Raw genomic sequence first — 24,562 nt, 5'->3', positions numbered from 1 at the left:
TACATACCTGTGTTTCTGTGCTGCGTAAACTGGAAAAGTCAGTAACAAACATATGGAACATCTAAGCTGTAACAACTGCAGGCAAAATGTGATTTCAAAATAAAATACATGGGGGAAACTGGGACACTTTATGGAAGCACCAACTTCTGAGCATCATTTAACCAGCAAATTATCATCAGACTGGAAGCTATTCCTGATTTATCACTGAAGAATATGATAATGAGTTTGATAATAGCATCCTGTAACCACCCTGGGGACTTAGGTAGACGTACTCAAACAAGTGACAAATTTATCATAGCACTTTGAGAGCTCGCAGAGTTGGCCACATTCCAACATCAGCAAATTCCAACGCCAGCAATCTGAATGGGAATGGAATTTGGCCAACTCTGAGAAATTTTGAAAATGCTTTTTACATTATAAATATATATATAACACACGGTTTTATAACGTATCTAGTTGCACTTTCCATTTGAGCTCCTTAGATTTCCAAAACACCAGTCAGAAAATTTAATCTTTGAGAATGGATACTTACTAGCCTTCAATTAACCAGGTACATTTTGTTTTATATTTATAATTTATTGGTCCATCTGTTAAATATCCTGAAGGTTCTGTTAACCTACAAGAGAAAAAACAGAGCTGTAATACAGAGATATTTCTTAAGCAAACAAAACTTATCAAGATACTAGTATTTTCTTTCTGGATAAAAAGAAAATTGGGGGCTGAGAAAGAGTTAACTCTATTCTCATATTTCTTGTCATTATTTTTTACTTTTGCCTACAGACAGTAGAACTCTGATTATTCTATATCATTGTTTTCTTCCCCTAATCATCAATCACAAGACATTGATTTTTTTTCTAGCCCAGTAGCAAGAAGATATTACATGCAATTTAAGTTTTCCAATAGGCAAACTCTTTGTTATTTGTTAGTTTTGTGTTTGTTATTTGTTAGTCTTGATTGCTTTTGTTTTATATTGTTGTTGTTGTTGGCTTTTTTAAAAGAATACTTTACTTGTTTATCTCTTTGCTATTGCTTTTTTATCTTACTTCCAAAGTTAGACCACAGCAGCAGTTCTAGATCCAGAGAAATGAAAGGTTGCATTAATAAATTACAGTAAATATATCTGCCTGTCTGTCCCTCTTTTATTCTTGGTCAACAACAAGACACAGGGAAGCAGAACACTGGACCAAGCAGAAAATGCATCCAAACAGCTACTCAGTGTCAACCAAAACGCCAGCATAGCCCCACACCCTGCCTCGGACCAAGGGCTCCCGGGAACCTGCCCATGTGAACTCGTAAAAACATTTGAAATGTAGAACTTCCCACAAGAGCAAGTTCTGCAAAGAGGTATCACAGACGTTTTTTTGCCCTGAGCCTACCTGCTGGCAAATTCATGTGACACTCACCTCTGGCATTCAGAGAGCCAGAGAACCATAGCACCCTGCTGCCCTGCTCCGCTGCACCCACAACATGGGGGACTGTGTTGTCTCTTGGCCTTCACTCCACCATCCTGAGAAATGCTTTCGTTCCCTTCCCTGTTTCTCATATGGGATAACTAAGTTTGATCATCCCTGCTGCCTTCATTTAATAAATTTTTCTATTCTCCTCTAACCTTTCTGAAGATGAGCACAGAGATCAGCATATTGCATTCAAGACGCAGGGGAGCCATAAATCTGTACAGTGGCAAAATAATGATTTCCGCTTTGTTCTCTATTCCCATCCTAACTTTTTATTTGCTCTTTCAACAACTACTAGGCTGACATTTTTAAACACAACCCCCTGCTATAACTCTTTCTGAGTGATAACAGAGTTCAAGGCTTATTACCGTGTGTGTTAGAACATGGAGCCATCCCCTCACACACACACACTTACACGTACCTCACATTAATCTACACAGAGTGATAAAATAGCAGAGAAAATTCAATAATCTATTACCATAAAAGCCTTCTGAAGTAGCCTAGTATCTTTGGCACACAGTAACTTCACTATGTGCCTCACTTTCTGCTTTTTTTTTTTTTAATATATTATGTTCTATAGCTCAGGCTGTACACTGACCATCCTACTCTTTCAAACATGACAGTGATGACTAAGTGCAAATACACACTCAGAAATCCTCATTCCTTTCACTGTAGTGTAGAAGGATAATGATTAAGTAACACTGAGTAAAAATGAATAAACCCATTTATTTCTTTATAAAATGAAGATATTTAAGCCTTCCAGAGACAATGCTGATAGCACTGACTAGGGCACAGCTGAAGTTTCTCATCAAAAGTCCAGCTGAAAAGCAGCTCTGTATATGTTATATTGTAATCTTTTAAGTTGTATATGTAAATTTTCAAAAATACTCACTTTCGCACATACAGAAAAGTAAAGGAACAGCATGAAGCTGTGACAGGGGAGGGCCAGGTCTGATAGCAGAAAAAATTCTTCACCAGGGGGTGGTCAGGCACTGGACCAGGCTCCCTGGGGCAGTGGTCATGGCAGTGAGGTGCTGGAGTTCAAAAAGCGTTTGGACAGTGCTCTCAGAGATAGGGTTTGATTTTTGATTGGTCTTAGGTGGAGCCAGGAGTTGGACTCCATGACCCTTATAGGTCCCTTCCAACACTTTGATTCTATAATTCCAAACAAACCTTCAAAGGCATAGGGGAAAAAAGAAAAAAAAAAACAGACCAAGAAAGAAGACTTCACAAGATAGCAGTGACTTATCCACTTCAGTTTTTTTTAAGTTTTAAGTTTTATGAGGTTTTTCTCCTGTCTTGGAAGACCCAGCCCTGCTTGGACGGGCACACTGAGGACCACCCTCTTCTAGCTGTGAGGGCTTGAATGAAAATCTTTTTCTCCTCTGCTGCTCTTTCGATGAAATGGGAAATAGATTTGTTTGGATAACTCCTCACAGGCAAGCGTACTGTGAAACATTTTCAGGACATAAAACCAATATCACTACATTATTTTATGTTTCTGAATAAAAAAAAAAGAAAAGCAAATAAACAACTTGCAACATGAAAAGACTGGGAAAAAAAAAATATACTTCAGTCAGTCATCAGATCAGAGAAACTTTCCCTAGTAAATTCCAACACCCTGAACTACTCTGAATGCTGCCATACAACACTCCCACCAAGCAAGTGGGAAGTGCTTACAAATGTTGAGCGGTGGATGAGCAAGGTAATGCTGGTAGGCAAGGAGCGTAACTTGGGCAACAACCAGCAGTACATCTGCCCATAACCTGGTTGTCCCTAAGTCACATACCAGTGATTTTGAAATCAAGCTGATATCAATGCTCGGCTGGATTACAGGATCAAGGGCTATGCCTGAGTTTGTGCTAGCTCAAAGTCCTGCATTTTTGTGGAAAAAGAGGCAGCACCACAAAAAGTGCCAATCAAAATAGTTTTTGTGCAGTCATATGGCTTCAATACAGATTGTGCCATCTTATGCAGCAAGCTGCAAACCATTTGTTTTACTGCACTAAAGTAGTAAAAAACAGTAATTTTTCCACAGTCATAACCATCATCTTCCTGGTAGCTGTACAGAGGTGACAAATTTGCTTTTATTAGATCAGCCCTTTGGCACTGGTAAAGCACAAACAATTTCCCTTTTCATCTGGACCGATAATTTGTGATAAATAGTTTTTCAGAGGAGCAGAGATAACCTTTGAAGCAGCTACTGCACTGCACTGAAAAAAAAGAATAAATAAGAGCATGACACTGCTTTGTAATAATGGCTGTGGAAAACAGTGAGATAATGGAGCTGTTCCATTTATAATAAAATAATACCCTTCTGTCTTGTCATTTCTCTACATTTCCTGAGTTATACCAACAACTTCTGGGTATCATTTCTCTTTCCAAGTGCTTTAAAGTCCCAAATCCTGTAAATAGTATGCAGACAAGTCATGTTATCACCTTCACACAATCTCTTCCTAAATTAAGGGCAGCATGTCCTATCACACAAAGTCAGGTCTGTGGCCATAACCGGGTATGCTCACACTACATGGGAGAGGTGTTTGGTCACTGCCCGGAGAGCACCAGAAGGACAACACAAGAGGAAAATCCAGAACAGCATCTCCAGTCTGCACCCCATTCCCTCCTCATCCCTTAGAAACCTTCAGAAGGAGATGACAGAAAAATTCACATGGCCTGCTGAAACCCTAAAGGTTCATCATGCACAGGAGATCAGCTGATGCTGCGCGTCAGCATATCAAATAGCAAGCCAGCATACATAGACACAGTTCAGATGCTCACTTGAGCTAACCAGAAACAAGCTGTGACAAAGATGGGAGGCACCATGGACAGAAGGTGGAGGGTGAGGTCGATGCAGAACAACCCAAACATGAAGCAGAGGGAAATCTATACTTCCCTGGAAAAATCAGCACTTTTACAATACACCAGTGAATATAATTGAAATAGGATTTACGGTGGAAATATTTACCACTGTAGATACCTTAAATCTAGATTGATGCCATTCAAGAAAAGGAAACAAAAGTATTCTCCACATCAGTCAGAAATTATTGAACTAAAATCAAGGGGAATGAGAAAAAGAAAGAGATGAAATCTATGGTCTGCAGTGTCCGAGTAGGTTGTTAAAATGGCCCTGACTGTAGTATTTATAGATCTGTGAAAAATGCAATCATGTCATCTCCTGTAATCTTATCACAAAAGAATAATATCTTCAACTTTTCCAGAGATAGGCCCCGATTTAAGCCAGAGAAGTCATTAGGTATTTTCTATCACCAGAGGGACAGTGCCTGAGAAAGAAAAGGAAAACAAAAAGCAATAAAAAGACAAACAGGGCAACATCGCAAATCCACATACCGAACACCAGTAGCCCAGCTTAGTGACAAAGCAGCCCCCCCCAAGACACCACATTTCAAGTTGTTGGGCATGTGGAGGATAGACAGACAGAGGTCTGACTTACAGCACAGGTTTATCAGAGGAGAGGAAAACACATAAGGGATAGTCAGAGTATTGCACATACTCGCTGTTAGATAAAGAGAGTTATGGAGAGGTTCATTTATCTCTGCATTACTTGCTGTCACATTTCTATTCTTAATTTTCTGAATTGCTGGATTAATTGCAATTCCTACTGTAGATAAACCTGAAGATATAGAGCATATTTTGCTATATGGATTCATCTCAGTGTCAGTATTCCTGTGTCAGTCAAGGGCTATTGTATCTATTGCCAGAAAGCCTTGCTCCATCTCTTTTCCCTATCTTTGATGAAAACTGGTTTTAATAAAAGAAAAATAATAACTTTGCTTCCAAGTTATAAGATCAAATTCTCCATAAATACAAGCAAGGGCTGTACCTTCAGCTCAGGATTTTCTGTCTAACCTTTACAAAATTAAGGAAGAAAGAAATAAAAAGTTCTCTACTGTTACCAGAAGGAAAAATGGAAGAGAACAAGGGGACTTTTCTCACCCCTTACACAAGTGGCAGCTACTTAACAGAGAAATAGATAGACACATCACAAGGGATATATACAGGGCTTTGTAAAGCCTGAACTGAATTTACATTCTCTCCCATCCCCAAGGCAGAGAATGAGGAATGAGGGCTTTTTAGTGTTTGTCTGGGGAGTTTTTGTAAAGTTTTGTGTTTGTTTTTTTAATATTTTTTCACAGGAAGATCTAGGAAAAAGCCCCACAGCAAGCTGGATTTTCATTTTCCAGGCATGCAAAGCATTGATTCTACCTGTTTACATGTATTACTTAATACAAGCTTTCAATTTGTCCCCTTAAATAAGCTTAAAAAAAAACAAGTGGCAAAACAATTTTTAAAAACCTCCAAATTTAAATGAAGACAACACAGCCTCCCCCCATACAGAATATTCCGTATATGAAAAAAACTTCTTGACATTAGCAGTGATATATCACCTTTGATTAGTCTAAAACATAAAGGTTTGACTTCAACAGGTGTTTTGTTTCCTTGTTTACCACTTATGAAAATGGTTGCTATTCTGTATTCCATTTCTGTAATGGTTCCAAGAACTACTGAAGAATGCTGCACTGCTCTCAAATTACAAACTTACTAGGCATCGTATTCAAGCAATGTATTTTCGCTTGCATAAAAAAAATCTCTTCCTTTCCTTCAGCTGCATTAACATCCACACAAGATAGACCTTGACAGGTCATTTACAATAGAGTACCACAATGTGCAGCAGAGACATTACAACAGAATCTATAAAGGGACTAGAAATAAGCTGATGTGGGCACAGACTTGTGAAGATTTGGAAGACAAATCAAGTGGGAAAAATGAAAATAATATAGCAACATTAAATGCAATCTCAAAATTTATTCTGCCATAAATTAAAATTACTGTGGAAATACCATGAGGCCACCTGAGTATTTTCTTCCATCTCCTTACTTTCCCCTTCTTTTAACCCAAAAACTAGCACTGACATTCAGTTTTAACATGTCCTATCCCAGGGCTGGATCAACCACACTGAAATCTTTCTTGACAGTTATTTGTTTAATCTCTTTCTAGTAAGTCCAATAACAGACTGCAGACTCTTTTATTACTGACTTACTGTTTGAAAGCTTCTCTAGATGTCCATGTTTTATTTCTCTTGCTTCTGCTCACACATACCGCTTCCTGACATGCTTAGAGGGAAGAGAGGCAACTCCTTTGCCTTTCTGCTCACCTTTTACAGACATCTGCCCTCAGGCTTCTCTTCTCTGAATTTAACAATTTATTCCAACATTACTTGTGTCTCATTTTCCAGACCTCCCACCTCTAGCTCTTCTCCAATCTACCTGCATCATGAAATAGCAGCCACTAATCCAGCTATATTCTGACCAGCACAACAACCAGAGAATAATTCTTTAATGAACTTCAAGCAGCAGATTCTCCTGAATATAAGCAGCTAAGTGCTCTTCTGCATGCCCACTTGTATGCAACTTGCAGTTCCCCCTGACTGCTAACTCCCCCCTTAGGAGGATTACTGCAATATTACTCAAGCTCACATCTTGGGGGTCCATTATATCTACTGAAGCACAGAGATTTGATTCCAATTCAGTATGTACTTTTTCTTTTCCCCACGTACTGTATACATTGATCCCATAGGATAATATGGGATCAAGGCAGCTTGCATGATCAGAGCCTCGCTGCATGGAAAATTCCAACCATAATCATTTTCTGAATAGAAAAAAAAAAATCTCTCGTATAAGCATTCACTTGAAAGTCTGCAAGTCCTGGGCATACAGCACACCGCCGTAAGTCAAGGGAAATGCTAGTTAAAAATAAACAAAGTGAATGGGCTCCAGAAGAATAGATGGAATACCATTTATTTATGTGTAGCATAAACATTCTTAAAAATGCCTGTATTTTCTGCATCAGCTATTTTTCTATTACTCAACTTAGTCCCAGTTTTGGGGATTATTATTCACAGCAACTATGAAGCACTGACAGAAACTGCTAACAACCATTAAAACCCAAGGCCACGTACACAGGAGTGCCCATGGTGACACCTGCACACAAAGATGCTATCTCACAGCCAATTAGAGCACAGTGCCAGGTTCTTTGTCAGATAAAAGCAGGCAGAGGAGCAAGCACGCAGGGTTTTCTTCTCTGTGGTTGTAAAGTCTGAGGAAAAACACTGACACATATGGGAAGAGCTTCCTACTTTTCTGCATGGATGTTTTCCTGCTAGATTCCAACAACAAATGTCAGAATGCTCGACTTCAACTTTCTTTGACAAAATAAATGCCAGGGTTTTGGATGAAGAGAGGCCAAGAGATGAAGCAAAGAAATGGCACCACGTGACTCTCACTGCACAATTGGTTGGACTATTTCCATGTAACAGCTTGGCATATAACTGAAGCACACAAAAGATACTGAAAGTTTGGTTTCACACTACAGGTCTTGAAAAATTCAGAACGCCGTCTGTCTTCAAAGTATGTTCATTCTTTAAAATACATGAGAATAAGGCACACCATCTAAAAAAGACAATCCAGACATTGATTGCCTTGAATCCAAGCTAAGAAATATGTCATTTTCTCTACTGATATCAAGCATTTGTTTGCTGTTATAGCCACATACATGAACCCAGATGTTGGAATAATGGAACCTCTCCAGGAATAGCAGCAATTTTTTGAGAGGGCTCAAATCTAAAATATAAATTGAGAAAGACAGCAAAGCCTAACAAAATCTGGTCTGCCAAGACATTAATATAGTATGAGGGAGAGTAGCAGAGTGCAGCCAGCATGATAAACAGTTTAGGAGGCTGACTGAAGGGAGAGGCACTAAGGAAAAACAGAGCAGAGCTCAGAAATCTCTCGTTAAACATATCATTGCCCTCAGCAGATTGTTAGCCTTATTTATTTTGGAATAGCTAAATTCATATCCTGCTGTGAGAAGGTTCCATGCAACACTTTAAGAAATTGCCTAGGTTATGTTCAGGGAAATTCCTCCCTACCTGTACCTCTAGTTGTATTTCTGCTCCAACTCTAATTAATATATTGATATCCATTAGAAATATTTTTTATTCTTTTAACAAGACTTCCAAGCATCCAATACCATATCACAAGATGAACAAAAAGATCCCTAGAGATGACTGCCTGATGGTGTGACACAGGTACAATATGGTTCAATATTTTTCTGAAATACAGTTGACATTTTTGTGGAGGTTTAACCCCAACTCAGAAAAAGCACATCTTTCTATCTGGGGGGAGAGAGAGAGTGGGCATGTTATGCTACCTTTTCAGAACTCCAATCTATTAAATACTTTATCACCCTTAATCATTTAGAAGCTAACAAAAAAAAAAAAAAAGAAATACTCCTTAGTTTTACACAGACTGATCTGCACGTAATACATTTATGGAAAGTTTCTAGGAAGCTGAATGGGATTGAGTCAAGCTGCAGTTCACTGTTCAACTCTGTATACTTTTTACAGAAGTGCTACACCAATTAACAGCTTTAATCCTGCCAATTTTTTCCAGGTGGCAGTGGTCGTCTTCATCTCAACTCTGAAATCAGTGACTTTTAGAATACACTGCAAAGAGCACAATATCCTCCACTGACCTGGAAGGACTTCAGGAAATCATCTCTCCTATCTGGAATAGTACACATATTCTATACTTTCAATTTTAATGTCAGAGTGGTACGAAGTCATGAGACAGACATATCTATTGGAAATGGCATGACTACTTCATACATAACATCCAAAGCCCTGCCTGTAAAAAATAGGCTTGCCACAATGCTTAAAATTAAGATTCGTTAGAAAAACAAATTGGCATTTGATATAAAACAAGACATTTATTTCCCTTATCACTGTGTATTTCATTTAATTAGGTCATCAAATGCCACTTTAAGAGGCAGGAAATCTACCTAATTCACTTACCTAACTCCTTGCACTTCTGGTTTCTTGTCATTGCTATTTTCCCAGATAAAAAACAAACAAAAAAAATTCAAACTATTTGAAACTGACTACACACTCTCAGTATTAACAGCAGTCCCCATGTTCCCATGCATCCATTCAGTTAGCTCCTGTTCTAAGCAAGTATTACAAAAGAATCTGCCAGAAAGTGAGGGAACACCTCAGCACTCTAATATCTTACAGAGCTCATTTCAGGCAGGAGTTATTTTTACAGCCAAATCTCAATACCTACTGAAAGAACTTTTTGCCAGAGTAAAGAGGGCCCCATTGCCCACTTCCCCCTCCCCCCCCCCCCCCCCCCATCTGCAGCAATACCTTTGATATCTCTGTTATTTCATTTAGAAAGGTCAAACACCTGAACATCCACTGAACAGGTCTTTCTATAACACTACTCAGATGTAACCCTGTATCTGATGTAACCTGATGTACCTGATGTTTTAAAAATAGGAACGTTACTGTTTAGGTTTCTTTAATTGGTAGAGCTATCTCCCTGAGACTTACTTCCTACAAAGCAGTCATCCATTTCTAAAAATGACAGTGGTAGATGTATTTTCCAACTTATTTACATTGCTTTGTTAAATGTCTTCTACCTCGTGGTACCAAAAATAGATTTCAGTCCTAAGTGAAGTCTACATTAAAGTTTAACTGTCCACAGGTTTTGATTTAATCATAAGCATCAGTGAAGGGTGACGTTACTTGGGAGTTTTATTTACTTGAGACATATATAAACAAAAGTTCAGAAATGCCTACTTGAAGATATATTTTTATATGCACAGGTATATATATTTATAAACTGAGCTGCGTGTTTCCTAAGAAACACAAGTTTCTCTATCCTTAAACTCATAGCAGCACATTAAATTGTGGCACACAAAACAAAACAGTGCATGCTGATGCACTTGGCAAAAAGGAAAAGCACTGTTCCAGCTTTTAAACTGCACATCACTATAAACCTCATTTCCATTTGTGACCTAGTTCAGGGTTTTAACTTAAGCTTCCTGAGGTAACAGCCAAACGCTCTAAATCCAGTATCACCTACTCCTAAATTTCTCCTTTTCTCTTTAGGTTTAGGACTCACCTGCTCTCAGCAGGAAGAACCTGTTCTCACCTTCCAGCACCTCGGCTCAGTTAATGCCCAACCACCAGCAGGTGTATTAGAAGAACACCTGGCAGGAAGCTGTCCACCCCCCAGGCAGCCCTGCTGCCTACATCACTGCACACCCCTCTGGGATCATTTCAGAACTAAACTTGGTTTTCCTCTTCCCTGAGGGGAAAATTTAAAAAAATAAAATCTACAGGAAGAGATACAAAGCATCTCTTACCATCCCTAATTCTCCTTCACAAGAGGTTCCCAGGCCCTGAGCAAAACTCAGCCAGCACAGCTGTTAAGATAAGGAGATAATTCATTTTACAAACTTAATTGATTAATTAATTGAAATGGCTGCTTTCTCCGTGGGCTTCAGAGTGCTGTCTTTTAGATGGTACAGATAAAAGACATTTCTGTCTTCTGATAGCTGAGGCCATTAGCAGGATGCTACACGTGCCTTAAATTGAAAACAACCCATGGTAAAGAGCTGGAATAACAGAATTTGTGTCCCTGAGGTACAGAAAGACACCCACGTGTGGACATGAGTTCTGCTTTGCAATAGAGAAGAATGCAGCAGCTCAGAACACACCAGTATGGCAGGTGCTCACTTTCTGTTCAACTTTCTAATGCATCGGTAAGTTGTAAAACAGGTGGCAGTGCCATCAGAGGAGGAAGAAATACCAGAGTGGGAAGATATTTAGAGTCCCAACTATTTCAGCAACCAGTTTTATAGAATCAAAACAGAAGTGCCACTGTTTCAGAGTGTTAGAAGTTTCTGTTTGGTTGGTTTCTGGGGGGTTCTTTTCTGTGCATCTCTGTTTGTTTTGGGTTTTATTTATGGAGAGAGGAGGTTGGGACAGGACATACTATGGGCAGTGGTGGCTATTCTGAGCCTGCAAACTGTCCTGTATTTAAATGCAAAAGTACTGAAATAAAGTTTAAAACCACAAGCATGAAGCTTGTTATCTCTGAGCCTTTTGCTACGCTGTCAGACAAAGTGAGACACCTCAGACAGCACTCGGAACATCAGCAGAGCATCAGCAGAACTCCACAGCCAGCAGCCACCGAGCTGCATGCAGCTCCCACTCACTGAGCTGCTAACTGAGCTGCTAATACCATGCTTCTGGAAGATGGTTACACACACTTTCAAGAGTTAAAGTTTAAAAGTTATCACATTTACCTAATTCACAGTTGCTAATGGAAACAATACAATCCACGGTGGAGCCAGGATACAAGATTTTCCTCACAAAATATTTAATGTTCACACCCCCATGAGAACTACATTATACAAAACCACAAACAGAAGGCCAAATAAAAATCTGTGAGAACATCTGTGCAATATAACATAGCAGGTTTTGTTTCCCTTCAAGGAGTAAGAGCATGATTCAAGACTTCACAGCCCCTTTTATTTCTGACAGGGCAGCCCACCTGTGCATTAGCACGCTTCTATATCCCACTTCCATTTTAAACCTATTCCACCTTTGTTGCTTTTTTTTGGTCACATTCTGTTTGATAGGTTCCCGAAATCCCATGCAGATGATAACAATTCAAGATTTGGGTAAGAGCTTCAAGCAGGTTCTGTGACAAGGGCATCTCAATGCAGTACAGTCCTACTCATAAGAGACTAGTGTAAGCATTAGGGAAGCTAAATTATTGCAAGTGTGTATCCTAACACGACAGTTTCCCTTCCTCTTTAGGCAGAAGCTCCATCAAAAAATAGTCAGGTCAGACATAACCACTCATCACTTGCCTGGCTAAATGGAGCTCCAAAGCTGGTGTTGTGAAATATCCTGCCTGCTTCTAAACTATGCAAGTCTTAAAACCTTCAGAAATAAAACTCTTAGTCTGAGTTGCATATATTCAGAGCATGAATGTGGGGATCCTGGGAGAAGAGATTGTTTTTACTTTTACTGTACAGAAACATAAAAAGAACAGGACAAAAAACTAGTCATGCTATTTAAATGACAAATTGCATTATTTCATTTTTTTCTTCTTTTTTTTCCCCTTCAGTGAAACATAAAAATGAATGTTATGATTCACTGATACACATCTCAGAACTACTGAAATTCTGAAAGGTAGCACCTACATTTTTTCAAATTCTACATGAAGCAACACACTAAAACAAACAGGCTTCATCCTGCAGGTGTGGGTGCATTCCTGCAGTTGTAGTGAAAAAAATAAAAAGATAGCTGCATGTCATTCTACATCGATATGGGGTTAGGATTTTAAATATATTAGTGCAATGATAAGAAATGCTATTCAAGTTCTTCAGCGTAACACTATAGATTTATTCCTCATAGGATCAGCAAAATGGAAAGCAGTGGTTTAGAACTTTGGTTAAGCAGAAAAAAAGCTATAGCAAAAAAAATTGGTTCCTTCAAAACCAAAGACGAGGAAACTGTAAACTCAATGAAGAAAAACCTAAGAATTCTTTCTGAGTGTTCCAAATCCTCGTGCCCCATCTTGCAATCAGGATGGCTCAAGAGACATACCTGGAGCTAGCAATGAAGAAAAGAGGACATAAAGAGACTGGCCATACCCTAACAGATGGGCTGCAAGATACAGGCAGGAGTACTGCGTGGAGTACAAAAGGAAAGAGCCCACAGCTACAGGACCAGGAGTCCTCAGATCCTCATGAAACCAAAGAGTCACGAAGCTGCCATGGCATCAGGGGACACAGCCAGATTGTCTTTACTTATCAGTAAGAGAAGAAATAGGAAGCATAAGACTGTTGGATTATTGGTCCGTTCTGTACTGAGGTGCCCAAAACTGAACACAGTACTCAAGGTGAGGTAGAAACTATGCCTATCCAGAGAGGAATTTCTGCTATGTAGCACAGTGTCCCAAAATCATTGGGAATCAACATAGCCGAAGTCTAAAGCTAGTAAATTAGGGTGCTGAAAACAAGAAGGGGTAAAAGAACGAGAAGACAAGCAATCACTATGAAATAGTGTCAGAAAGAAGCAGTGACCCCAAGGCTTAAAGAAGAAGCGATGATTTAGGCAGCAGTATGCACTAGAGCAGAGAATTGCTTCAGTGCAGCTGAATATTTGAGAGAATGAGAGAGATGGGTCAGCTCTGACCCTTCTCCCATCTCATGAATCCTACACCAGAGAAGAACAAAAAGCAAAGCCCCTATAGATCCCCTATAGAACCCCTGATGGAGAAGTTTCCTTAGCTCTCAGCAGCTGCATACTTTGCAGAATGAAAACCAGAATTATTCAAAAGAGTCACTTTCATCATTTAATATATCCACCTACAAACATGCCATCAGCTAAGCCTGTCAACATTTAACTGCTTCAACTGTCATTCAGCTGTTTCTTGCACCGTATCAAAACAAATCTGAGTTGCCTTGGTCACCTCACACAACAAGGCATCTCTGACAGTGAAGCACTGAGCAAGTTTCCTGGCATTGATGGAATTTCTACCAAAAGGCACTTGAAAGATGCATCAAGCACAGTAATAATTGCTTGATTTGATTGGCTTCAATCAAACTGCAATATACGGCAAATTCAGAACAAGAAGCACAGACAACAAGAATGAGAGTATTCAGCTGAAGGAAGATTATCAATGCAGTAAGGATAACAACTGAAATCAATCTTTTTAAATAGAATCAACTTTACTGCCTATGTGACCTTACCTGCTGTCCTGGATGCTTCCAGGAAACTTTCCCAGAGCTCCATTCCTCAAATCAGGCACGCTCTGACAAACACAGCACCCCTGACACCATACATGTTTGGATTATAGCAATTTATCTTTTAAAAAGATGCAATTGTTTTTAAATGTTGTTTTAACTGCTCAGTTTGATTCTCAGAAAGTTCAGCTATATGCAGAAGTAAGCAAGCAGATACTATAAACTAACAAAAACAATCATCGTTCTAAATCCCAAGGGAAATAAAGGCAGCAATAAAATACTATTTAACAGAAGAAAACTCAAATATTCTTTGAAAGAAAGGTTCAATGTTACCAACATGACACTGAAATTCATTCAGAGTTTCAAAGCTGGTTTAGAGAGCAAATCACAAGAAACCCTCACAGCAAAAAAGCAATAATTCTTCTATTTGCCTCTCAGTGGGGGGGCCCATTTAGTTTGGTGTTTATGCTAGCATCTCAAATACCTCAAAACTGCAAAGCCATTGATAGCTAATATTGATACAAAACTGAGTGTCAATAGATCTAGAAATAATTTCTCTTTTAAAGAAAATAATTCCAAAGATGAATTCATACATATCTTACAATAATAAACAGGTGCTGGGAAGAAAAAACCCACAACATTCTTTAAACTTTCAGTTGACCTTAAACTTGTTCAATATTTTTGCAAGATAGCATTGCGTGGTCTTCTTTCACCATAAGACTCTGTTTCCAAACCAAGTTCTTCCCAAAATGTCACTTTGGTAATCAGAACAGGCGGAAGTGGAATTACGGACAAAACAAGATTCAGCACCTCACACCACAGCTGAACCTCCATTTCTGACACAAGTTTCTCACTATTGGTACTCTTTTGATAGATGTTATCTGGCAGAAGTATTTATTCTGCAATGCTTACAAGTAACTGAAGAGATAAAGTGCTGGGAGATGTTCTGGGGCACAAAGTCTAAAAGGATGAAACAAAACCTTTAAATTTCTCCTATACAAATTATATCAAATCTTTATATCAAATCTTTATTCTGGATAGGTTACTATACGTGCACCTGAGTCACTAGGAGCAACTTTTTTGTCTGATGAGCAGGTGCTCTTCAATCATTAATCAGAGCCCCAGTCACTCCTGACCTCAGCTCTCTGAGGACAGCACTGTGCACAGTACTGTTAGCAGGTCATTAAACTGGAACACATTACAGCCAGAGCAAAACTCAACCTCATTCTACCGTGGCTTTTCAGCAAGGAAGCTGAAGTGTTATCATCAGCCTGGAGAGAGCCTGAGGGCTTGCTGAGTCATCCTCAAAATAAGCTTTAATTCAAAACTGCAGTAAACTAAGAAACAATGATATGAATGCACCTTACATAGAGGTTATTGTGCTCCAACTCCCTACATGATCTACCCAAAAATGAACAGATCCCCTCTTCTCTTATTTCCCTGCCAAGGCAGGAAGCCAGCCCCAGCCCATATCACAGACACAGTTGCACAGAGCCAGCTGCCACCTGTGGGCACCCCATGGAGCAGCATGGCTACCAAAGGAGATGCTCTCATTCAGTTTTGTTTTGTCTCGTTTCCTACCCCCAGATAAATAGATTGATAAAACAGTTGCTTTCTAAACACCAAGTTTTAAAATTCTCTTTTTACAAGACGAAGATCGTTTCTTCAGCCTGGGTTTTTGGAATTGACAGTCTAATGTCAGCTTTTGCATTTAGTTGGAAAATAAGCTAAATCTTTGCTTACAAAGTCACTAGGAATACCAGTTTATAATCTCTTCACATTCTAAAATGCTTTTTCTTGAATCAGCCTGAGGATCCAAGTGTTCCAATTCATACAAATTCTTAGACTGCAAATCCATTTACTAAGGATAGGATTATACAGCACATGAGCATCATTTTACATATGATACTTTTAGGCAATTTGAACTGACAAGTTGGCTTTAAAAAGCCTTCCATTGAAATATGAGCCTTATGGAAGTGTTTTACTTGTATTTCTCCAACTTCAATACACCCTTCCCCCCCCCCGCCCAAGTTATCATTAAAATTTGACAAAACCTAAAAGATTGACTGACTCCAAACACAGACCCAGTCCTTGTCTCAGTTGTGATCATTTAAGTCTGAGAGACCTACTTGTCAATACAAAAGAGATGCAAATGTTGTATTTTTATTTCAATCATATACGAATGACTAAAAAAAAAAAATCACATCTAGCAGCAGGTATTCAACATCATATAAAATCCCATTTCAGAATTGTATTTAGTAAAGTTCACCACACTTATTTAGTTTTTTAAAGTATGAAAATATAAACGAAGACCTCAACATTCTATAAATAAGAGGCCTGCTTGTTCAGAGAAAGAGTGGAAACCTGCTAGCCAAGTTCAGGCATAGTAGTTGAATTCATGTGATTCCTACTTCAAACATTTCTGAAATGAATCTCTTATCCTCCTCTCACCACAAACACTTGGGTTCCAGAGCAACCCGAGAGCACACAAACAGCATTCCTTTTTGACAAAGCTCAACCACAAAATGCACTTCAACCACTAAAACAGACACTCAGTCCATTGGAACAGATTAGAACTATTGCAAACTAAAATCCTCAGGAAACATGTAGGGTACTGTGCACCAAGTGCCCTGCTCTGCAGCCCCTGCTGCACCACACTGCTCCATGGCCCCTTGGCCTCCGTTCCCCTCACAGCCATGGGAAGCTTGCTCATGACACTAGCTGGTAGTACATGCCACATACATGGCAGGAAAAAGCTATCTGGAATCAATGGAATGAGAACAGACACTCCTTGCAATTGCAGAAGACTCATTCTTTGATTATAAAATGAGCAGCATCCTAAGTTCTGCAGCTCCTTTGCATACAGTGAGCTTTCCTGTCCAGTCTATCTACTGAACACCAAAAATCTCTCCACACACTCCTCTGCCAACTCACCCTGTGCATACACAGCCATCCATCCTTCACTTCATCCCTAGCAATGCCCTGAGCACATCACCTCTGACATGGGTTTGCAGGCACATGGGATTGGGTCTTACAGGCAGGGCAGAGCCAAGCTTCATAACCTCGGAAGGCTCCCAGCACTTTCAAGATGCAGTTCCAATCACTCTTCTTATTACAATATATGCCCTATATATTCTGCCCTATAAATGCAGAAGAAACTTTGCACGTGCCAAAAGGGAAAAGAGGAATAGTTTACGCTTAGACAGTAATTGAGACAACTGGAGAAAATTAGTCCAATAACCTGCCTCTTATTAAATGTGTACTTAATTTGCAAATAAAGATATTTAACACAAAGTATTGATCTACAGAAGTAGATTTATGCCACTAAGTGGTCAAAATAGAATGGGGCAAAAATACATGTTGATTTTAAACACTCAAAGCAATGATTATGTATTTGTATACATTAGTAGTTACCCATATTCTTCAATTCTTCAGTTTTATTTTTTTCTGTATGCTATGCACAGCCATACAGATCTGTGCTATTTACCTTTAAGTGTCTGGATTTTCTCAGCACCAAACTGCAGCTTAGCCTGCATAAAAGATAGATGCATTTGCTTGTATGCACTAGATAAGGCAACAGCCCAAATGAGGTCAATAACATCTGCCCGCTTCAAAATAGGAAAGAGCCCTCTTTGGTAATGCATTTAATATGCTGGCACAAGTGAACATTGGGATTTATGAATAAGTCATAAGGAAGCTCTGAGTCACCACCTGCTACTCCATTAGAAAACAGGGTGACTACACGTTAGGTCACAGGTTGCCTTGCACAAATGCCTGTATAGAAAGAGCTGAGGTTTTAAACAGCCGCTGGTGATGGATCTAAGCACAGTGCAGAAACATGTCTCTTATGAATAGGCTTGCATAGGGTGCTTTTCTATACAATGGTCTTAAAATAGAAGTTAAATGTGAATTCCAATTCTGTTGCATTTGTATCAGAGTTTTGGAAAGATTTTTAAGTGCTCAGCGCTGATACGAACATTCTTAAGCACTGCAACAACTCAGCTGTCAAACATGATCCAATAGAGAAGAAAAGAAAACCAATCACAAATTCAGAGAAAAAAATTCAGAGATAACCCAGAAGTGGAAGGAAAAAAAGAAAGCAACTGTAGTAAGAATTGTTGCCTGTTACATCTCTTTCCAGGATTATGAGTGTATGGAGGATTTGTCTGTAAGCTACAAAGTAGAGCCCATACTTTGTTCAAACAAAGTTCAAATAATACTGAATGCCATGACATGTTTTGAGAACGCTTTTCCAATAGCTGTGTTAAATACAGAGCATGACTCCAGCTGTGATATGAAACTTGAGCTATGAAAAAAAACATAGAAGTTATTTTAGAATCAGTTACATAAACGGGAAACATACTAACGTATACCAGATGTTAAAGCATTACATTCCACGAAAATCACATTGTACTGCAATGGTATGTACTCAACACAACCTGTTGGGTAACACTCCTCAGTAGATGTGCTATTAAGAACAGGTTCGCTAATTGATAGAAATGCCCAGCGTTTGGGCTTTTAGAAATTGAGTGAAACTCCAATTACAAAATTCAGAAACAACTAGCTTGCACTGCAATACTGTATCGGCACATTCATTCTTGGCAGACAAATGCATAATGCATTCGCCATATCCGCTTTTAATTTTAATAGTAATGTTAACAAAAATTGCTCAGAATAATTTTGATTATGTGGTTTACAATTCCTGTGGAGAAAAAAAAGATACTGCTGATGTTGGCTAGCAAAGTTTGTGAAAGCTTTCTTTAGGAACATAATCAGGAAAAAATAGCCCCCAACCCCCCATCCCAATGATCCAGAAAAGAAAGTCACTTTGCTTATCTCATCTCAGGACAGATATCCCTGCTAATACTTCAGGAAACTGATAATAATGGCTTATCAATTCAGAGATTCTACAAGAGTAGAATTAGATATTTGCAGATAGCCCTCTATTAAGAAAGAGATGCCAAAGCAAAATTTTCTAGTTCCCAGTGGATGCTCAGCTATTCCAACTCTACAGATCTATATTACTTAGGTTTTTTCCTCTTTAAAATTAGAGGTAAAAAAAAGATGAGACTGAGGGACATCTTAGGACTTGTCATGACACCGCTAGTAAGCCAAACCCACAATAGTTATTATCTAGAAAGCTGCCAGCTACATGCTGCTCTCACTGCCTCGCAATGTATTCAATCTCAGAAATGAGTTAAAAAGACACCACAGATTTGCAGTCTTTATAGTGAGCTTAACTGCTATTTCTGCCAACTTTTTTCCTGTTAGATGTTTCTGTTCCCTCTAAAATTCCTTTAAGCTGCTGATCTTAGTGTCACAGTTAATGAGCATGTAAAACTCATCAGCAGCAAATTTTAAGAGCTCTCCAAAGCTGATTTATTTTCTCCTTACAAGTGTGCATAGAGATTCTTTCTGTAGCAATAAACTGTATCACTTTGCTTTTGATAAGAAATAAAGATCAAAATACAAGCCAACAGAAATGCATAGTAGTTCCTTCATATTTCAGATGTATACTGACAGAATCTCCCAGTATCATTGGATTATAGAGTGAACTGGCTTTTCAAAATTTTAAGTGATTTGTCAGTAATCACAGAAGTATGTGTCTTGAAAAACAGTACACTTTACTACTTGAGAATGTTTATGCAATTATTTTTTCCATAGATCTTGGAGAGCAATGTTTATGAAAACATCAGGTATTCATATACAGTACAAACTCACTTCAATATATTATTCTATCTGAACATTTTTGTTACTCAGGAAGGGATTTGAAAAAAAAAAAAAACAACAATTTCATTCACTATCTCTCACACAACACAATTACACTCTAAATACTTATTTCAACATTCCATCTACCAGATATGCACCTATAACCTCTGATTTAGTGTAAGTACTTAACGATAGGGCCATCACTGGAGCATATAATGGTACCAAAGCTTTTCATATTGAGCAAATTACATAATTACTTGGTAAATATCAAGTGTAGCTAATTAGCAATTTTTCCAGCCAGCATGCATCATCCTTCACTCTTAGTTTTTTTTCCATTTAAATTTTTCATGGACAACCAATTTTCAAGTGTAGAGAAAAAGAATGGAGAAGATGGAAGGATGTTATACATGGGCATGATGTACCAGTAACAATTTGAGTATCCACATGGACATCAAAAAGAACCAGAAGATTGTGTATACGCCCTACAGCACTCTAGCTGATTAGTCAAACACACTGATTAAGTCATTACTTTTAATAACCAGGCAAACACAGGAGTAATTCACCTTCTCAAACTACTTTGCAAAACACAATTCGTAGGATCATAAACCCGTAATAAATAGATATTATGTCTTTATCAGTGACGGTTGGAACTTGCTGTCTTAGTGACAGCTAGGTATTTGTTCACTTCATAAAATGCTATGAAGTATTTCATCATCTCATTTACTCAATTATTAAGAGAACTGACTGAAAACAAATAGGAAAGCACCATGAAAGTGTATAAATTAGTAGCATTCAGCACAGGTAATTTTTCATTCTAATTAAATTAAATTTATGAAGTAATAGAAAGTGAGCTTGTTCTATTTACCTTAAAGCTAACAGGAAAATTGCCTTGTGGGGTGGAAATTCAAGTCAGAATTACATTAATGCCCAAATTTCAAGTGAGGTAAAAATCATCTTAACTTGGGCAAGTAGTCTAAACAACGCCTTGAATTACATCTTAAAAGATGAATTGAGATGCTGCGATTATAATCACAGACACTGAAGATATCACGAAACAAAATAAAAGCTCGTCCTGCAAAAGCAAGGCAGCTCAGGAACTAAGTGTATGGAGTTAGAGAATATCAATTCAGTAGGAACAGAAGTCAGATAAGAGATTGTCCTACCAGATATAAGAATCTCTACACTGGAACACTGGGAAACACAAGATCTAAGACATTAACTTGCAAGTTATGCAGTAGGCACTTTATTAAATTATACCATTTGTCATTTTTTAGCAGATACCGTACCTAAATTTAACACCAAATGGGAAGGAATTGCCCAGAATTAATAGAAGCTATTACTCTAGTTCTTATTATTCAGTATTCATATTTCTAGATTAAACTATGGATGTGAGGAGAAAGTAGAATAAAATGCAACATAAATTTAATAACATCATATTCTTTAATAAATCAACTAAGTTGTTCATACTGTTAGAAATAAATCTGCCCTATGCAAAGAACTAGGTGATGTCGATGCTTAACTAACAGAAAGAAGAACAAGATTCAGTAAATAGTCTGCAAAATCATGAACTTAGAAGTGATGGGAATGACTTCAACTGGCCTGCTGGGGAAGAAAGACAATTGGAACAGGGGTAGAATAACTACATGCCACTAATTACAGAGCCAGGAAAAGAAAGAAATGATCATACAATGTGGTATTTCCAGAAGAGATGAGGCAGTAATAATATTAAAGCATAGGAAGCAGGAAACACAATAGGAAAGACTAAACTGGAACATGAACAGAGAATGCCATTTAATGACTAGAAGAAATAGGAGCCTGGTAAGAGGACACTTGCTCATCTTAGCATAATGAAGTCCAAGGGAAAAATATGACACTCAGTACATATAAAGAATACAACAAGAAAAGCAAATGGAAAGGGAACAGCTTTTTTTTTTTTGCCTAAGACACTTCATGCACACAAAATGAGGTATACCAAGTTGATAGCATTAACCAATTTGTATTAACAGTCTGAATTCAGAAAGTCAGATAAGTGAGATTCAAGATGAACTTTTGAACAAGTTTATGGTGTATTTAATTATGAGATTCTACCACACCACTCTAAAGAGTTTGGGAGCATGGCACACAAAAAAAGTCTACTAAAGATTACGTTAAGTCATACATTCAAAAATCATTAAAGCACTCTTTGAAATATTTGCTCAAATTTCAGATTTCTTCCCACTGGACTTGTCTGCAGAGTTTGGTTTGTTTGTTTATAAATACCTAACAGCCTCTCCCTGTGAGCTGTTTGAGAGTATAACTAAGAGTGGCAAAACTGTGTTCGCCACATATAGGTAGCCAAGTGAAATAAAAGCCTCAACAGTGTAGTATTTCTAACTCTTTAGTAATGTTCTTACACACTTTTTAGGTCCCTACAGACAGTTAGTGCCTTCGCCCCTAGAAGAGCATGCATGGAATGGAACAAGAATCCCAAAATGGGTGAGGGGTGGGGGAAACAAAACAAAAGGAATGCTTTGCAGGAGTGTCAGCAGCCAGAGATTTTGGTTACTGGCCAGTCAAACCACAGAGAAGTGGGGCAACATTGTACCTGAAATAGGACAGGAGCAGTACTTGAATTGGAACTGGCAATCAGAGCTTTGTCTTCCAGCCCTGAGGACAGCTACCTCTTTCCCTCCACACCTCACATTACAGCAACCCTACAATGCCTTTCAGACCTGGACATACTGGACTTCATGAAGTTGGAGGTCAGGTGTAGCCCAACAGACAGATCTACCTAAGTCAATGGACAATCTAGCTCAAATGCTGTGGTGGCAATTTTATTTTAAAATGTGAGCCCACAAGAAGGAGATAACACTTATCCCATTCCTCCCCACTCCCACTCAGCTGTTCTGAGATGACCACACTAATCCCAACAGCACTGCTACTGGATTGTCACGTAGACTCCAGAAAATTCTGTTTTCAATAACATCCATATATGCATATAAAGATATGCAAATAGATGTATACACTCACATGCATATACCAGTCTGCCAGCTGCATAAATACTTTGCTTTAATATGCACGTCTTCACCTTTAAACTCACACAAATCCCAGTTGCTTTACAGACATGCCTTTTTAATTAATCCCAAATTGCCCACCTTCTTAATTAATCCCAATTTACCAGAACATTGAGAAGGCAGGCAAGTCATTAGAAAACTGAAGCACTTAAAGAAAAAAAAAGTAATACTTCAGAAATTAGGCTTTGTAAAGAAGTTTCCTGTTAAAATTAAAGCTCATATATTCAAGCAAAAGCACTTGGCCACCTTAAACGCTTACGTTTTAAAAAATAAAAACAGATGAAACTATAAGTTAATATACAAAGAGAACCACGTTTATTTATTCCATTTATGCTATATGAATTGCTAGTTGGAATTTCTAACATATGGCCAAATAACTTGCTAGGAAAACTGATCCATAAACTGAGGCAGTAAAGAAACTTGCAACATTTACATTCAATCAAATTTGACAGTTCTGATATTTAATTTTCATTCTGACCACTGATAGAGTATTTAGTAGTTTGTGGGGCCCAAACAAAGGAGAAAAAACTGTATGGAAAAACTACTTGAAAGTAAGAATACTCTCAGAAAAAAACTGAGCAATGTTTAGTATTTATTCACAGAAAGATTTAATATAGGAGGGGAAAAATTTTTTACCTTAAAGCAAGCAACAGAAACAGGTATAGAATCAAACATTCACATTTCATATTAGCCATAAAGATATTCCCCCCCCCCCCTTCCCTCCAGCATATAATCTTATATCAAAAGATGGCATTTATCCTGAATGTTTTTCCCTCTCTGCTCTTTAGCATAGATTCAAAAAAGCAAAAATAATGGTCATGAGCTGTAGTCTGGTTATTGTTTTGTTTTTCAAGTGCCCATTTTGTTCACTGGCAGGATTCTAATTTCTCTTCTGCATCCACACACGGTAACACTCCCATAAACCTTCATCATAGCAGCCGTTCTTACTTTTCTAAAGAAGCTATTGACAAGCGTAAATTAAAATTTTTTAGAGAGGATGGAGAATTCTACTTGAACCGAGGCAAGTATTCCTCTTCCTTTACGTGCCTAAAACATGCTTAATGGGAATGCTCCTGTGGACATTTCTAATGCTAGGAAAATATTTGCAACCACAGTCTAAGAGCAGACAGTTTAATAATTATCTTTTCCTCTGTGCACAACACCAATGTAATTAAATCCAATCAAAAAGAACTGCTTATAAAATGAAGACATTCCCAGCATGGAACAATACTTGAATAACTTGACTCCAAGCCTACCAACTTCCTTTACGTGAAAAGGATACTTGACCAAGGTACCTCCTACTTGTATCATTTAAAAATCCCCCTTAGAAAGGGATGGCTGCATCCACCAGCCATGCAGACTTAAAATGTAAGGCACAAAATACCAGCGACATTGGTGGTATGGACACCTCTGGACAGTGGGTCCAGAGGAGGGCCACTAAGACGATTAGAGGGCTGGAGACCTCTCCTATGAGGAAAGGTTGAGGGAAGTGGGATTGTTTCGCTTGGAGAAGAGAAGGCTCTGGGGAGACCTCATTGTGGCCTTCCAGTACTTGAAGGGAGCGTATAAACAGGAGGGGGAATGGCTGTTTACAAGGGCAGACAGTGATAAGACAAGGGGGAATGGTCCTAAACTGAGACAGGGGAGGTTTAGGTTAGCTATTAGGAAGAAGTTTTTCCCCCACACAGAGGGAGGTGACACACTGGAACACGTTAGTCAAGG

At 38.5% G+C, this 24,562-nt stretch overlaps 1 protein-coding gene across 15 annotated transcripts in view; it reads right to left on the bottom strand.

Moving 5' to 3' along the window:
* Positions 1 to 24,562, bottom strand: part of ATRNL1 (attractin like 1) — a 419,950-nt gene that overhangs the window by 380,130 nt on the left and 15,258 nt on the right. For all 15 annotated transcript variants that reach the window (XR_003075754.3, XR_003075755.3, XR_001467269.4 and 12 more), the window contains exon 2: positions 533 to 616. Coding sequence is in view for 9 of the 15 variants with exons in the window: in XM_421777.8 (XP_421777.4) it covers positions 533 to 616 (84 nt within the window). In the remaining 6 variants the exon portion in view is untranslated. The remainder of the gene's footprint in view (positions 1 to 532; positions 617 to 24,562) is intronic.

This window comes from Gallus gallus, chromosome 6 (genome assembly GCF_016699485.2).
Source record: "Gallus gallus isolate bGalGal1 chromosome 6, bGalGal1.mat.broiler.GRCg7b, whole genome shotgun sequence".
NCBI classification, from domain to species: Eukaryota; Metazoa; Chordata; class Aves; order Galliformes; family Phasianidae; genus Gallus; species Gallus gallus.
The sequence above is the reverse complement of the archived record's forward strand: the minus strand, read 5'-3'. Positions and strand labels throughout refer to the sequence as shown.